Source organism: Hippoglossus hippoglossus, chromosome 6 (genome assembly GCF_009819705.1).
Source record: "Hippoglossus hippoglossus isolate fHipHip1 chromosome 6, fHipHip1.pri, whole genome shotgun sequence".
In the NCBI taxonomy this organism is placed as follows: Eukaryota; Metazoa; Chordata; class Actinopteri; order Pleuronectiformes; family Pleuronectidae; genus Hippoglossus; species Hippoglossus hippoglossus.
Window position 1 is genome coordinate 10,134,332 of NC_047156.1, and position 17,565 is coordinate 10,151,896.

A 17,565-nucleotide genomic window follows, 5' to 3' on the forward strand; every position below is an offset into this window, starting at 1 on the left:
GTGTGTGTGTGTGTGTGTGTGTGTGTGTGTGTGTGTGTGTGTGTGTGTGTGTGTGTGTGTGTGTGTGTGTGTGTGCATGTGCATGTGTGAAGGGCAGTGAGTGTGATGAGTGTATAGGAGGCACTGTGGGGTGTGTGCTAAAAATATCATACACTCAGCAACCAGTGCCGACCCTACAGAGGGAAATTGCACAGCCCTGCAAACAGGGAGAGGGAGTAGGGAGGGAGGAAGAAGGGAAGGAAGGAAGGAAGGAAGGAAAGTTCCAAAAATGTACGTGAATGGATGTGTGCATGTGTGCATACATATGTGTGTGTGTGTGTGTGTGTGTGTGTTTGTTACCTCTCAGCCAGTGCTGCGTGGTTTAGGTCTGCGGGGTAGCGGCCTCCAGGCAGGTGCAGGTGGAGGGCAGAAGGGTGGAGATGAGGGAAGGCGCCTCCTGCAGGCATAGAGTAGAACTGTGACCGCAGCGCAGAGAGACACAGTGACTCCTCCATCCTATGACAGACACACAGAGACAAACCAATCAGATTACTGTACTACTAACACCACTATCTGCACAGGCTGGGTGTGGCAGTGGAATATTAATTGTTTGATAAAGGTAACATCACAGCAGGATGGTGTGAATGTATAAAAGAAATGTAGGAGGTATTACAAGGTAACAAGCAGATACAGAAGTGTGAAATCTGGCAATAGAAAGCAGATTAGTTTGAGGGGTATTTACTCCAGATTTTTAGAAGCATGGACAACAACACAATAACGACTAATCCATCATTTTCAGGCAGATTTAACCCCAATTCATTTCCACTGAGAATCGGAGGAGAAATCTGGTCTGGTACCTTGTTCGAGATCCTTGTTGATTTTCTTATGTAGACTTGTTTAGCCCTCTGCTTTTGTTTATGAACATTAACAAGTTGTTACTCCACACTTCATTTTGTCTACGTCTTCTTCCCCATGAGGTCAAATGAGAGACGTGAGGTGGTGCGTCGCTGCCTCTGGAGCAATAATCGTAATAATATCCCGTAGTGCATGATGTGCCATTATTTCCTAATCTTGTAATGTGAGTAGTGAGGATTTCAAAATCCATTAGGTTTTAAAAACTGTTGTAGCCTGAGCCCAGCTTAAGGTAACAAATACTGAGAGAAACATACTCAACAGGGATGGAGATGGAAATATCTTTAAATCTTGTCTAGATTAGAATTTAAACAAATATTTTGTGTGTGACAACAAAACATGAGTTAGTTAAGGTCTCGTGGGACTAAGGAGTTTAAGGTGGTATTGTTACCTTGGTAAGGACAGAGGGTGGTGCAGGTAGGCAGGATGATAGTAAGCAGCAGCTGCTGCAGCATGGGCGGCCGCAGCAGGGTCGAGGGTCATAGGTAAAGAGGTCAACCGGAGGTCATCTGAGGTGGCGAAGGGCCGAAGCGCTCTCAGGTACTCCTCTGGGACGGCGCCTGAGGGGATCCCAGGGTGCATCTGCCCCGGCAAACTGCTGAAATGTGACACAGTGTTAATGGGTCACACTGGTTCTAATATCACAAATTTAAACTCAAGGTTGGAAGGTTTATAATCAGATAAAAACTTTAATCTAATGTGAATTCAGTACAACTGTGAGTGTGTGCTACGTTTACCTAAGGCTCTGTATTCTGGAGTTTTGCATGATGGAGCTGGGAGTGAGGCCAAATGGGTGAGCCAGTGGGTGAGGTGACTGGGTGGGTGGAGTTCTCTTGTCCTGCTGCGAATGGGTGTTCTCCGCACCCAGCCTCTCCCGGCTGAATCCCTGAACACTCGACTCAACCTGGCAGGGAGACAGATGATGTGAGAGCAGAAATTACTACAGTGTGTATTTCTGTGGCGTTTGACTGTAACAGGGAAAAAAGTTCAGGAAGAGAGCAGAGGGGAATGAGAAGGAGCGACTGGGTGAACCCTCCCCCCCCCCGAGCTGCACCCAGAGGCTCAGCGGAGAGGAGAAGTGGGTCTAATGTGTCATAACAGGTCAAGATCAAAGTGGAAAGATGATCCTAATATCTGGCTAACTGCTCTCTCCTTCATCACTCCCTCTTTCTCTCTCTGGGAGATTTACACCCGGAGGATTTGGTCGACACAAAACTGCATTTGATCCTCGATTGCTTGTACATAAAAATTCCAACCCTCAAATTACCACCACAGATACCACCACAGATGGTTTCTGTCATTTTAAGTAGTTCTTATCACACTGACTCATATTTCAAGGGTCAAGTTTTCCGGTATGGTGTAAATAGTCAATTGTTTCTATAGCTACAGGGTGAAAGGTCCTGATTGACGGCTGAGACTGACACATGTTTGGTTGTGCATGTTTATCGGTGGGACCTCGATCCACCCCCCCGATCGCTAGTGCACAGACTCTGGTTCCAAATGGGGAAGATGGCAGAGACACGTCCATCTTCATAAACAGCCTGTGATATGGATTGACCGACTGTTCAACTGACCAGCAGACTGACATTGCCGAAGTCTCATATCAACATTATCTTTAATACTAACACTAGGACCAAGACGATGTGTTGGAGAGAATCTTAAAATACACCGATTTTTCCAGGATAAGGAAAAAACAACTGTCAGGAAACCTTAGACTACATCGTGTTGATGACAGGAAGACGTACATTGATACACACCTGCTATGTGTGTGTGTGTGTGTCAAATGTTGTTGCTACAGTAACAGACGACAATACAGGTCAGACAAGACCACGGACAAACCACAAACAAAGCACCACCGCCAGCAACATCCAATCTGCTACCTGGGCTTTGTGCGGCATTGGACATGCAGTGAAATGTGACAGCTTTGAATATGTTTGAATAGTTTTGAATGTGTCACTTGTGGAGAGCAGATTCAAACCAGCGATGAGCCATTTCTCTCAGCAAATCTACGCTGCTTCAAATTGAGAAGTGTCTGTCGACCGAGCATCACATTCCTTGACCTCCGACCCCGCAGTCAGACAGCAGCCTTCACAGATGCAGCAATAAACACCCAAACAGTCTGTTTCTCCTGTGCTGTCTGTCTCTGTTCTGTGATGAGCTGCATACAGAAAGGACTAATTACATAAACCGTCAGTGCTCTTCTCTCTCTCTCTTTTCTCCTGGTCATTCTTACGTCCCCTCCTTTCCTTTATTAACATCCTATTCTCTATTTTCCAGCCTCCCTCCCTCCTTTTTCTCTGTGAATGTCTTGAATGGGAGCCCCGGGCAGGCAGAGCCACAGAGTGCTCTTTGTGAAGGGGGAGAAAGGCAGCTCTGATCCAGGGGGAAGTGGCTACTGTGGGGGCTAACCCCTGCATTGTGTGAGGGGCCTGGTTCCTCGCCCCGGCTTAAATTCACTCACACACCCACAAGCAAACACATCCACGGACACACAAACACATGCACACATGCACACAGGTCCCTCTTCACATCCTAAAGCCTTTTGTGGTGAAGGGTCAAGTACACACACAAATGCACGCACACGCTAACACACACACACACACACAAACACTGCAGGAAGCTGAGCACAATAGGTGCCAGTCTTTGCAGCCTCCAGTGTTTCTTTACAAACCCCTCATGTGTTGCTGGAAAAGACACGGACTGATTGGAGAGAGGAGAGGGCGCGAGGAAGAGGAGTGAAGGCATGAAAATGAAGGAATAAGACAAGACAGAGAAAGAGAGGAAGCTGGAAAGAGAGAGAGAAGGACACAGAGGGATGGCTGGTTTTGACAGTTTGATGTTGACAAGCACTGGGACCATTTCTTTAATGGAGGGAGCAGCAGCAGGACAGATAAGGGAGACTGAAAGAGACAGACGACTCCTCAATGCAAAAGAGAGAGAGAGAAAGAGGGAGAGGGAGAGAGAGAGATAGAGAGAGGGATAAACCAACACGATTGGGGAACAGGAAGTATACGCAGTGAGAGCACAGCAGATGTCTCGTCTCAAACTTGTCTTCAACACCAGCAGGTTTGTCTCATCCCTCACCTGTCGTCCGTCAGCTCTCCACAGGCCGTTGCTGGTCTTGGTGGGAGCAATGGTGACCACTGGAGGAGTGCCGGGGACACCGTGGCCCCTGGATTGGCCCAGGAGGGGTCCTAAAGAGCCCCGCTTCGGAGTGGTGACTGGCGAGCTGTGGCTGGTGGCAGGGGAAGAGACTGGAGACGACTCACCGCTGAGGGCAGAACCTGAGGAGAGGAGGGGACGCAGAGAGAACAGGGGGAGGTGAATGATAGCAGCAGAGTCAGGAATAAGCTGCGACTATCAGACGGCTGATCAGATTAAAAAGATTTCAGGATCAAACAATCCCCCTGCGAAATGATACAGATGGTACACGAGAAGAAAGATCTACAGTTTTGTCAGCGTGCTGGGCCTGTGAAGAGGTCAACGCTGATTCAATCCTGTCTGATGAAACAGATTCTAGTGAAATGTGATGGAAATAAAGGAAAAGTGTAAAAAGATACAGGAGATACAAGACGAAGATGAGGACGAGGCTGCGAGATAAAAACGTGTAACGATTAGGCCTGCGTGCGCGCGCGCGCGCGCGCGCGCGCGCGCGTGCGTGTGTGTGTGTGTGTGTGAGACATATAGAAAACAAAAGAAGGATGTCATAAATGAAACTGTTAAAAAATGCTGGGGTGTGACATGGCAAAGGGGGAGGTGTTAAATGTGAGAGAAAATGTGTGTGTTGTGTCCTCAGCGCTCACTCCGCCGTTACTCCATTACTGTGACACTTGCTAATCAGTGTACACTCGCAGAAACTCAAACACACTCGGAGACGGTAAGAAAGGAGAAATAATGAGACGGGGGGGGGAGAGGTGGGGGGAGGAGGAGAAGAGCTGCAGGGAGAGAGCGAGGAAGGGAAAACAAGATGGTGATAGAGTGTGGGGAGAGAGAGGGAGAGAGAGAGAGAGAGAGAGAGCGAGAGAGAGCTTGTTATAATTGGCTGTAATTAGATTCTCATTATTAGGAGATGAATGGAAACGGATGAAGGAAGAGACAGAGAGGGAGAGGTCAGAGTAGGTCAGCTCTTATCCAACACCTTCATTAGGATACCAACGAGCTGCGCGAAGACACACACACACACACACACACACACACACACACACACACACACACACACACACACACACACACACACACACACACACACACACACACACACACACACACAGCTCCTAGCCACTAAAACATTTCACATTATTCGACAAAACACAACCTTGGTCTTTTAAACGATCTCCTCGCACACTTCCTGGTGCTGTGTTGCAGTAAACTATCTAATTTTCTGGGGGAGGTCGGCGAGTGAGTCTGGCTGTGTGCAAAGAAACTGTAACAAGATTCATCTCCCAGCATCTGTAATACTCAGTGATCAACAAGTGACACCATGTTTGTTTCCAAGTGTTTTTTTAAGTGCATAAAAAAACAAAGTGGGAAAATGACAAGATGTGGGATAAGTGTATTTCCTAAAATGTCGACTTATTCCTTTAATTTTGTTTTCGCAAGTTTATGGTTTGGAGGTGACATCAGTTTTAAAATGATAAAGTAAAGGATAATACTAATAAAAAAACCTTGCACCAGTAGTAGAGGGGGTTGTTTTTGGGGTGTGAACAACAAAGAACAGTCTGAAGAACAGTGTGTGTGTGTCTGTGTGTGCATGTGTGTACATTTCGTACTATGTAAGCCCTCCAGGGTGTGAAGCCGCTTGGGCTCTGCTTCTTTTTTTTTTTTTTTTAACAGAGGTTAGATCACTGCTCACCTCTGGGATCCTCAGCCTGTTTGGCCAGTTTACGCAGAGCAGCAGCGAATCCAGAGTTCGTAGATTGGGCAACTGCGTTCCCATTGGTTAGTGGGCTGAGGGGACTGACAGTAGCCGTGGTGCGAGTTGCCGTGGAGATCATTCCTAATGCTGATGATTTATTGGACTCATGGTTCATACCTGAGGAGGAGAAGGGGGAAGACAAGACGTGAGCAGCTTTATTAGTTTGACATCAATAAGTAAAAACAGGTTTGTAAAAGGTGTGTGAGGCCTTTGACAAGTAATGAAGGTGATAGGCTGATGACAGTGATTTGAATCCTATTGTACGTAAAAGCGCACAGTTGGTGTGTGCGCGTGCATGTGTGTGAGTGTGTGAGTGTGAGTGTGTGTGTGTGTGTGTGTTCCTGCCTTTGTGTCTGGACAGTGAGTATATACGCTTGGGTCAGCTCCACTAGAGACAAAGTGGAGCGAGTAGAGCTGTGTCAAATAGAGCAGTGACCCTAATAGCAAATCACACACATGAGCGCACACATGTCCATTTCCTCAAGGGAGCCAGTCAACACATCTTAAGACCTCGGGAGCGTCTACACGCAAACAATGTTTGGTATCACTGCATTTTCACACACGGCCACAAATACACACGTGTACACACACACACCTAGGTAACACTTATTGATCTCCTGCACAGTGGACACAGTTTGAAGCAGACGTGGTTGGAGTAACCTTTGTCTTCACCCTCTACCCTCTTACTGACCCACTAATGTTAATTACAGCTGGAAATAGCCAGCAGCCCCCCTGCTTGCTATAGCAATGACCTCATTACCACCACGACGCGCACACAGACATACACACAACCACCTTTCAACTATACACACACGCACTCACAGCACACGGGGAACAAACAAACAGTGGACACACTCATGAAAAATTCATGCATGCACATTGAACGCCATTAGTGAATGTTCAGCTCATCACACTGATGATTCCTAAGGAGAGGAGGAGTAAAGGGGAGTCAGATCTCGGAGTTTGTTAACGGAAGGTGTGATAAATCTCGTGTGCGTTCAGATGTGAGGAGTAGACGTCTACCATCAACCTGCAAGACTTTCACACACGTGAGCACGAACACGCAGAGGGAGCTGTGGAGCCGCCGCGGAGTGAGGGAGGAAGGTGTGCAAAGGGGAGAGTGAGGAACAAAAGCCAAACCTTAAAGTGAAGTGAGCATGAGGTGGAGACTGACATGCAATCCTCTCACACCTGCAACCACTGTCTCACACACACACACACACACACACACACACACACACACACACACACACACACACACACACACACACACACACACACACACACACACACACACACACACACACACACACACACACACACACACATCACCCTGCATGTCTCAAACCCAATCATTAGCGCTGAATACAAGTTAAAAAAAAAAAAAGCCCTTCCTGTACCAACTACTGCAAAACAACATGATCACACAACCTGCATGTAACTGCCCTGGATGACATGTAGCTTATAACACGTGTGACATAGCTTCTGACATGAGAAGATTAAAGGGTGCCCAAGATGTTCTCTCTCTTTCTCTCTCCTATTTAACTAGTTTCTATTTAATTTCCTTCCTACTTTACTCCCTGTTTCCCTTTTATTTTCTTAGCTCCACTAATGTATTTACATGTCAGGCAAATTGAAATTGAAGCTGACAGACAGAGAGGGAGAGAGAGAGATGAAGAGAGTAAAAGCTCAGGTCCTGACAGGCTGTGTGAGCGTGTGTCTGTATCTCTGTCTCTGCTGAGCCCAGCAGTCAAGGGAGCGATGATAAGACAGTTTCTATCGACTCTTTCTCTCCCTCCCTCCCTCCCTCCCTCCTCTCTACTCACTCACTCACTCTTTCCTTCCTTCCTTCCTGTCTCTCTTTCTCTCTCTCTCTCTCTCTCTTTCACACTCCTTCTCTCTCGTTTATCTCAGCATACTGGAGCTTATTTAACAAAAGCCAACACACATAATCTCCTCTCTGTCTCTTGCTTTCTTTCTTCCTTCTTTCCACAATCTTTTCTTACAGGCTATTCCTCTGATATTTATCCATGTCGTTCACACACATACACACACACACACACAGAAAGACAAACACAAACATACTAACATATGCATGTGCACATAATTCAGACATGAAAACAGACACACTCACCCTCCCACTCACTGTTCTCCTCCTGCTCGTCGTCTTTCTGCTCCTCTGTGAGACTCTTTCTCTCTCTCTCCCTCTCAGCCCTGCAGCTGCTACGTGGTCACGTGACCTCCTTTCTATCCACCCCTCCTCCTCCGCCGCCGCCGCCTCCTCCTCTCCATCCACCACCCTCCTCCTTCCCCTCCCTCTCCATCCACCACCCTCTCCATCCTATACCTCCTCTCTTCTTTTGTCACTCTTTTTATCCTCACATTTTCTTCACTGAGCCATCCCTCCTCTCTCTCTCAAACTGTGCTCTCTCTTTCTCTCTGTGTCGTGTTCTCTTCTCTCTTCATTCTTCATCTCTCCTCCTTTTGGCTCACACACTCCTGGGAGGGTGGCGGTGGTTGAGAAGTGGTGGGGGGTGAGTAGAAGGAGGAGGGGCTGGGTTAGGGGGATGACAAGGAGGGTGGGTGTGTGGTTTGAGCTGTGTGTGTGTGTGTGTGTGTGTGTGTGTGTGGCAGAGGCTAGTGTTAGCCCTCCATCCATCACGCTGTCTCTCTTCTACTCAGCTCTGTCTGCTGTGGGGATAGGGGTGAGTTTGTTCATGTGTGTGTGTGTGTGTGTTTTTGGGGGGGGGGCTGATTTTGACCTCTCACCCTTTCACCCTTTCCACAAATTAAGACATTTAACTCCCTTTAGGAATCTTTTTTTAAGTGATGACTGAATAAGTAAACACGACTTAAAGGCCACCCCAGCGGCTCCGTGAGGCTGTAGTGTTCAGTGGAGACCAGTAAACTGTTGGATTGAGGAAAAACAGAGAGACGACTTTGGCCCCGTTACAGAAAATAAAAGTGTTTATGTGCAGTTGCCATTTTGGGACTTCTCAGCTTGTGAGGGTCTCGACAGCATTAAGGTGGGCAATCTCCCCCCCACCAAAAAAACACAAAAAATGTCAACACGCTATCACGACCCGCAATCAGAATTTTAAATGTGCTGCTGACAATATCCAGACTTGAACCAGCCGACGGACATGGTCTCTCAGTCAAAACAATAACAAAAGACCTAGTTTGATGACATCATGAAGCAGAGTGGGATCATGGGAATTGTCGTCTTCAACACCATTGCTGATGAAAATCTACCTGACGTAACCCGGGCAAACCATACTCACGGATGAGGTCATGTAGTATAATGTTATTCATGTTAGAAAACGACAATGTATAATTGTGAACCATTATGAGTGACCAATAAAAACAGTGGAAGGAAAAAACAGCTAACTGGCTAACTGTGTATTTTTCCTTCATCACACTGCGTTTGCCCCAGAATTTATAGCAGAGATGGACAAAGCCAAGAGTAAAGCGGCATGACGCAAGAAAAAGGTGGCAAAACTGAAACAACACGTAACTTGAATACAAATTGGGAATTTCTCTGGGTCCAAACGCTGTTGGAACCATTTTGAATAATGTAACTGCACAAGTCAACAAAACGTATGACATAGGTTAGCATGCTAACATGTTTACAGTTTACAGTTATTTTAACAAGCTAACACCATCATTGCTACCAAAGCTTTCAGCACATGTATGTCAAACGACAGCTAGTGCTTGGACCATTGACAGAATGAAGAGATGGACGACAAAACAGCTGCCCAAAAGTGAAGCCAAATCATCTGGATGGCTGGCAGCAGTAGTGTAGGTCACAGACCCCGCCCCCTTCATGTTAATGGGTGGGACATGGGCCAAAATAAAGTCAGCGTACACAATAAATAACATTTTGACAAAGACGTTTTCTGTCATTTTATGTCGTCCTCATCACTCTAGCTTTAATGTTTGTGATAAGTTTGGTATTGATTGGTTATTTTATGCCGTAACAAAGGGATGAAACACCATGGCTGATAGCTGAGCCTAACTCGTGATTGGTCGAGAGTATGTATCGACAGGACCTTGACTGCGACTCCACACCACGATCACTACTCGGCCGACTCTGGCTCCTTAGCCGCACCCAAATCTGGGATATGTCAGCTTCATTGTGGAGATGCATCTATGGTTCAAACTCAAAGAGAATTTTAGAGGCTGTACAACTGCATAGAAAAACAAGAGAAAGAAACAATAGAAACATGGAGCAAAAGTTGAAAATGTTTCAACTTCAGCTAAAATTTGACTATTTCATGGACGTACAGAGAATAAATGAAAGACGCTCAGAGATAAATACCAGAAAGCACTGCAGTGTCTTATTAGTTCTGAGACCAGCCTGAGCTGTCAAACACACTGACAGCTAATCTTTGCTCACAGGCCATCGGAAATATTTACATCAAATCCGAACGTACCTCCATGCTCAGCTCAACATTGTCATATTGTCTGCCTCAGTGTGTCTGGACTCAGTTGTGTTTTAAATGCAGACACCATCCTGCTCTCATATTTACAGATGATATATTGATATGTACGTAACAAACCAAACATTCACTCTGGACCAAACTATTAGACTCCACAGTCCATCAATCAACTGTTCTTATACTTACAGCCCCACTGTTATTATGGCTAAAAATAAGCATAACAACACCACAAACAGTAAAACAACCCCCAGCTTTGCCAAAATGGAAATTACATCTGGGTGTGATGCCATTTATCCACACACACACACACACACACACACACACACACACACACACACACACACACACACACACACACACACACACACACACACACACACACACACACACACACACACACACACACACACACGGCGTGAAGTGGCATACGACATGTTGAGACCTATGTCTTCAACACCTTTTTTTTTAATTTCTCTCTTTCACTTTCATTCTCTCTCTCTCTCCCACGCGCACACACGCACACATAAACACACACGCACACAAACAAACAACCTCTACAGGAGGACTGTGAGGACAGCAGGGGGGAACCTGCTCAGCCCTGTCAGCTCATTAAAAGAAAATCATAGTGTGTGTGTGTGTGTGTGTGTGTGTGTGTGTGTGTGTGCGTGCTTGAGCAGAGATGAGGGATTAGGCTACTATGTTAACACTTCGACATTAAATTTACTATCCTCATTTGTGATTACGAACAGTTACCTAACCTTAGACGAATCATGCACACACACACACACACACACACACACACACACACACACACACACACACACACACACACACACACACACACACACACACACACACACACAGAGAGAGACATAGCACAAAAATATGCCCTATTTAACTTTTAAGACGCCATTACTTTGGCTCCTGCCGCTGATACTAATCGGAGGAAAAGCTACCAGTGCTGTTACAATAGCTGGCTGACTTTTTCAAATACCTTTGACAAACACACAGTCTTGTCTCCATGACTTCAGAGGACATTACACTGACTTACATTCATTTCCTGGAGACTCACTCTAGCTTTAATCATAGATTCTACTAACCCTCATCTTAACCTATCTAACTTTTAACAAACTTAAAAACACATCTAAACCTTCTAATTTAATGATTTGTGTTAAAGCACTGTATTCATAGTGGAAGGCAAAGAAAGAATTTCATTGTACAGGACCGTATACATGCGTTAACGCTTTGAACTTTGAACTTGATAGGGACTTGCCCATAATGTGACTGTGTCAACTGTAAACCATAAACTGTACATAAAGACAAAGCGTTGATTGCACCCTGGTGGCTGAATTATAGGCCATAAAGCCCACCTCCTCCGTGTTAATAGACTAAAAAAATTGAAGTGCACATACAATAATTTTTTTTATTGTCGAGCGTGTATCGGACCTTGACACCGCGGGTCCATCCAACAATTGCTACGGTGCAGACTCTGCCCACAAACCCCTAAATCATGACAGCGTTCAGATCAGGGATATTTTGTCTTCATTTTTTGGACAGTGGGAGGAAGTTGAGATGTGTCGTCCATCTTTACATACAGCCTATAGTGTGAACTGTTTCAGGTCACCACAATATTACTAATACCACCCCCCCCCCCCACACTCACACACACGCACTCACTTTCTCTCTCTCTCTCTCAAACAAAAACATAACCCCCCCCCCCCCCCCCCCACCACCACCACCCCCCACACACACACACACAGAGAGAGAGGAAAAGTAGCCAAATGTTTTACAGCCTCTTAAACTTGTCTGTAATAGCAGTCAGAGTGGCGTCAACACAGCAGTCTCCAGGGTTACTCCAGGGGCTGCTAAATGGCTTTACTAGCTCCAGTCACTCTGCAGCTCGCACAGAAACACTTTACACTTCCTTACAATCCATAAACAACGAACACACTCTCCCACTCCAGCGTCTCACATGCGCACACACTCTCACACTCACACACACACACACACACACACACACACACACACACACACACACACACACACACACACACACACACACACACACACACACAGAGGAATCGGCAGGCAAGCTAACACAAACATCAGAAAAATTACACAAGACAGAACAATGACATCAACAGAAAACCCACACATCTTAACAGTGTGTAAATAGAGGCAAAGACAGGCAATGAGCTGACTTGGGACTGGGGCATTGTGCGTCACAAAACATATGCATGCGACTCCTGGGGACCAAGCAGCCAGCATGCATTTATGGTCTCGGGATAAATGGAGCAGAAAAACCAGATGCTGTAATAACCAACACCTCCAGCAAAAACAAAAAAAACAAACAAACAGGAAGCACATCCAAAGACACGATGGAGCAGAGAACTGGTAGCGCACACAACGAGGAAAGAAACAATTCAGGAAGTAAGAGAAGTGTAGCAGCCATTACTCAGTTTTATATTAAACAGCACATCCGCCAGAGCAGAGCCGTGTTTACTGAGCAATCATAACAGAGTCGAGGTGTCAGTGAAAGGTCCATAAACTATCACGGCTAAAGCTCCGAGTAGAAATGTGGCCCGTCAGCAAAGATGGGATGACTACATTAGAATAGATTCCCTTGCTCTCCTTTGCCCTCTTCCTCCACTTCCTCTTCCTCCCGACCGCAGGCCACTTCTTTCATTGACCCTTCTCGGTTTCTCTAATCAGTCAACTTGTCTCTGAGCATCTGTCTGTCTGCCTTATCGTTCCTCTGCCTTGTCATCGCCTCCTCACTATCTCTTTTTCGGTCTCTTACCACTCACTCGACAGCCTCTCCCCTCCCATTGGCTACATTTCGGTTTTCTCCCTCTGTGTCATCGATCTCCTCGGCAGCGTGCGGCTCAGTCTCGTCTCTCTCAGATACGGAGATGATGCAAAAAGATAACTTACAGTGTCTCAGTAAAGTTTTCGGCGCCCGGCTGCCTCTGTGTCCTGCCGCACGCAGGTTTTTATTTGCTGTGTGTGTTTCTGTCAGGCTGCCATTCAGGATAAAAACTGGGGACAACTTGTCCGATTGGTCATAAGATAGATTTAAGGGACAGTGGTATAGGGATAGGGAACGATACATTCCAACATGCGCAGGTGTTGAGTTGGCGCAGGCACAGATTTATATTTGACCCTCTGTAACCTAGAGACCCCTGTGGTTCGGGTTAGGGCAAGTAGACAGAACAGGGGGGGTTAGGATGTAGAATTAAAAAAGCTAATTAATGGGTTATATGTAATCCGAATGGGTTTGTGTCAGGGTAAGGATTAGGTCCTGATGGTGTCTTATTTCCAAAGTATTTCCAGGGCTGGATGGCAGGATCCTTTCACTCAGAAAAGATTGAAACCGTAAAGTGGAAAACAGACGGATACTACATATGTTCATTATGACATAGAATCATGCGTAGGATTAAAACATTAACAACATAAACAAGTTATATAAATATGAAAAAAATTCTGCGATGAAAAGGCGTTTTTAGTGCTATTTAAGTGCATATGTGTCACCATTCTAATAGTATCCACATTTGTATATGTTGAACCTCTTCCCAGACTTGTATAACATGCTATATAGACTTTATGTTTATAGTACTTAACAGTGGTAAGGGTAGGGGTAAGGGTTAGGTAAGGGGAACTCTCCAGGAAGTGAATGCAAGTCTACCCAAGAGTGTGTGGGTGTGTGTGTGTGTGTGTGTGTGTGTGTGTGTGTGTGTGTGTGTGTGTGTGTGGGTGTGTGTGTGTGTGTGTGTGTAGCATTGATGGGGTGAATATACACACACAGTCCCTCCTCCTGCCCGAGGCTGACTCTGTTCACCAGGTGCCGACACCGCAGTGGCTAGACCACAACTATCTGAACAAACATGAGGGCGGAGAATACACACGCACACACACACGCACACGCGCACGCACACACACACACTCACACACAGTGTAAAAAAGGTGTATGAAGACACGACTGGTCTGTCAGGCAGGTGTTGGGTGGGTACAAAGTGCAGGGGATATTTGAGATGTGTGCTATCGCTGAAGTAAACAATAAATGTTGAATTTGGGTTAACAAATCAGAGCCAAAACCTTTCTTTATGAAAAATTATGTTTACACATTTTATGGATTACTTCCTCATAAATTATCAGTGCTTAGATAAGACCAGAGCAATAAGGAAAAGGTCCTCGGCTGTTGATTTATTACTGTCAAGATTCACCTCTGTCCTGTGAGTCAACTTGAATTCGTGCCATTTGGCTGCGAGTTGCATGTGAGCAGTTTGTTCTTGTGACTGAAACATGAGTCTGTTACGTCTGTAACAAAGTAATTTCCACCCGAGTGAGTAATTTTTAACCCTCACCCTGCTCATCTGACTCTTCTTCTTCTGTTTTTCAAATATGTGGAAGTGACAAATGACGCTGATTAGATTAATTCAATAGCATATGCAGGGCTGCAAGTAATGCATATTTTAATTATCTATTAATCTCCCATTTATAATCCTGCCTAATCTTTTTTTGTGTACAGGAAAAACTGGTTAAAAGGTCCATCCCAGTTTCTGAGTCCAAGTCAACATCTATAAATGTCTATAAATGTCTATAAATGTCTCGTTTTCACTAACACTAGAAAGCCCACATATATGATTATTCATATATATATATATATATATATATATATATATATATATATATATGATTCTTATTATTATAGAGGACTATGAAAAGACTAAGAACAGTGACTGTTGCCGGTTAAGTTTCGGCACATTAGTTCAAGTAAACCATTTTATGATAGTTGCTAATTAGTTTTCTGTTAATTGACTCGTCAATAAATCATTTCAGTTGTAATCAAAAATAATCCTGTAATATAACCAAGGATATAACATTTGAGATATCACAACAAAATCCGAAACATAATAGTCGGTCCTGCAGGTGTCACGTTTAAGGGCTGTTAACTCGTAATTATTTAGTGAATTATGTCATAATTATTTTTAATGGAACTAAAAGTTTATTTTGCAGAGACTGCTCCCTCAACTGTCCTTTTGTCAGTAAAGTGTCCCTCAGATGACGTGCCCTTAAATTCCTTCATGTGAACATCTACAGTTCCATGATAACTTGGCAAACACGTCTGTTGATAAAGATGTAACATGATCTAAAGCTGAAGAACACATACTGACTGGAGAAAAGCTCATCTGTAGTGAGAGTTTCTTTTTAGTTTTCTACTGTGGGCTCCAAGGTCAAGAATGAAGTATTTCATATATCAATGAAACGGTGGGACTATTAAACATCCTTCGTGTGTCTTGTTAAGTCCAGATCCATATATATTATATAATGATATAAAAAAGAAGAAAGTGCAAATCCTCATATTTAAAAGGTTGGAAATTTATTTTTGCTTGACTGGATTTATATTGAGCTTCTCAAGTCTTATTGGCCCATCAAAATACTTTATGATACAAGTCACCCACTTTCATACAACACTTCTATACGCAGCACTTTTACTATCACACAGTCATCAGGGATTAAAGGACACTTCATAATGCATACCGGGGGAGACAGGGATCAAACCACCGACCTTCTGGTTACTGGATGACCCTCTCTAACCCCTGAGCCACAGACATTTCTCAAACATTTTTCACATTCATTTTCTCCATCGACGTTTCATAAAATCCTTATAAAAATAATTATAATGGCTGATAATCAAAGTCCTATAATCAAAGTCCTGTTCAGAAAATGAATGGGATTGTTACTTCCAGAACCACTGAGCCAAACACACAAGCAGTGGAATATCAAGGTGGTACTTTTTCTACCATTTGAACAATTTACTCACCGATAAATACAAAATACTTGTTTATAGACTGAAGGAAGAGAGTCTAAATGTGAAGCCATGAGGAGTGTGTGTGTGTGTGTGTGTGTGTGTGTGTGTGTGTGTGTGTGTGTGTGTGTGTGTGTGTGTGTTCCTGTAGTAATATCTTTGTGAGGATCATTTTAAGCATTGACCCTACCGAGTGAGGACATTTTTGGAAAGTGAGGATGTTTTGACGGGTCCTCACTTCTTCAATGGGCTATTTGAGGGTTAAGACTTGGTTTTAGGGTTAGGGTTAGAATTAGGTTTAGCTTAGGGTTATGTATTTAGTTTGGATGGTTACAGTTAAGGTTAGGGGCTAGGGAAGTTTCAAGTTGTATTTGTCATATGCAAGTTTACACAGGATCAACAGTACAATGAAAGGTGTTGTACAAGAAGAAACCGGTCAGCTCAGCAGTGCATAGTTGTATTATGTCAATGAGTGTCATACTAAGACAGAAGTACAAACGTGTGTGTGTGTGTGTGTGTGTAGTCTGGGTTTACAGTATCTATCTATATGAGAGGGAGGTAATTAAAGAGATTGGAGGTTTACTCAGTGACCCCTGCTGAGCAGCTGGTCTACGGCAGGTCAGGGGCAGCACATGGCGCATGTATCCAGTATGTGTGTGTGTGTGTGTGTGTGTCTGTTGAACTCCACCTGCGGGCTGTGTACACACACAAAAGCGACGTGATCCGCTTGACTGCTGCTAATGCGCCCGGCGGCATCTACCTCCGCCAAACAATACAGGCGCTGTTAAAGGTCCCGGATTAAAGAGCGACTCCTCTAAATCCCATGGGTGCTGCTGAGTGACTAACAGGGGGGGGGGTGCACCCACTGGGTGACACCGGCTCCGTCTTCCTGCGGGTTCACTCCAGCAGCAGCAGCAGATTAAACAGTGACTCTGTTTGATCAGCGACAAGTTTGACAAGAAAGATAACAACACAACAATGGAGCTGTGACGTCACACCTCCTGCTGCTGCTGCTGCTGTCAAGTCACACGTCCCCGACTCGGACACACCGGAAGTGGACTGGTCTGACTTGAAAACAAAAGCATGCGATATTTTCTACAAGATCATACAACTAAGGATATACAATTTTCAAGTGAATATAAGTTATCGACTTGCAAGTTTTTGCGCTTTCTTTTCAACGCTACACTCGGTGTCATTGTAGGTCATTGAGACACGTGTCAATGGTCCTTTATTTTGAAAGCAGTAACAGGAAGCGGTTTTCTCCCTGCGTCTTCGACCTCAGCCACGTTCCAGACTGATTCAATCACACACTGCCCATTTGATCGAGTAAAACAGCTTCGATTAAAAACACTCAGTCAATACCGCCTGTAACTTCCTCTTGTCACTATAAGCTTGACAAAAAATGACACAATGTGGAATAAAGTGAGGATGGAAGTGAAAACTAAAGCAGCCATCACACGTCAGATATGTCACTGTCGATATCTACAAACAAAGTAAAGCCTTTAAATAAA

General features: G+C 44.8%; 1 protein-coding gene across 7 annotated transcripts in view; it reads right to left on the reverse strand.

Annotated features, from left to right (window-relative positions):
* The window catches only part of LOC117762622 (genetic suppressor element 1-like), a 40,600-nt gene that overhangs the window by 8,101 nt on the left and 14,934 nt on the right, over nucleotides 1-17,565 (reverse strand). For 4 of the 7 annotated variants that reach the window (XM_034587059.1, XM_034587057.1, XM_034587061.1 and 1 more), the window contains 5 exons: nucleotides 5,744-5,923; nucleotides 3,976-4,175; nucleotides 1,629-1,795; nucleotides 1,283-1,489; nucleotides 340-495 (listed from right to left, as the gene is read on the reverse strand). In XM_034587059.1, coding sequence (XP_034442950.1) covers nucleotides 340-495; nucleotides 1,283-1,489; nucleotides 1,629-1,795; nucleotides 3,976-4,175; nucleotides 5,744-5,923 — 910 coding nt within the window. Of the gene's footprint in view, nucleotides 1-339; nucleotides 496-1,282; nucleotides 1,490-1,628; nucleotides 1,796-3,975; nucleotides 4,176-5,743; nucleotides 5,924-7,940; nucleotides 8,096-16,742; nucleotides 16,768-17,565 lie in introns of those variants that run through there. The other 3 variants (XM_034587063.1, XM_034587060.1, XM_034587058.1) reach the window with 3 other exon arrangements.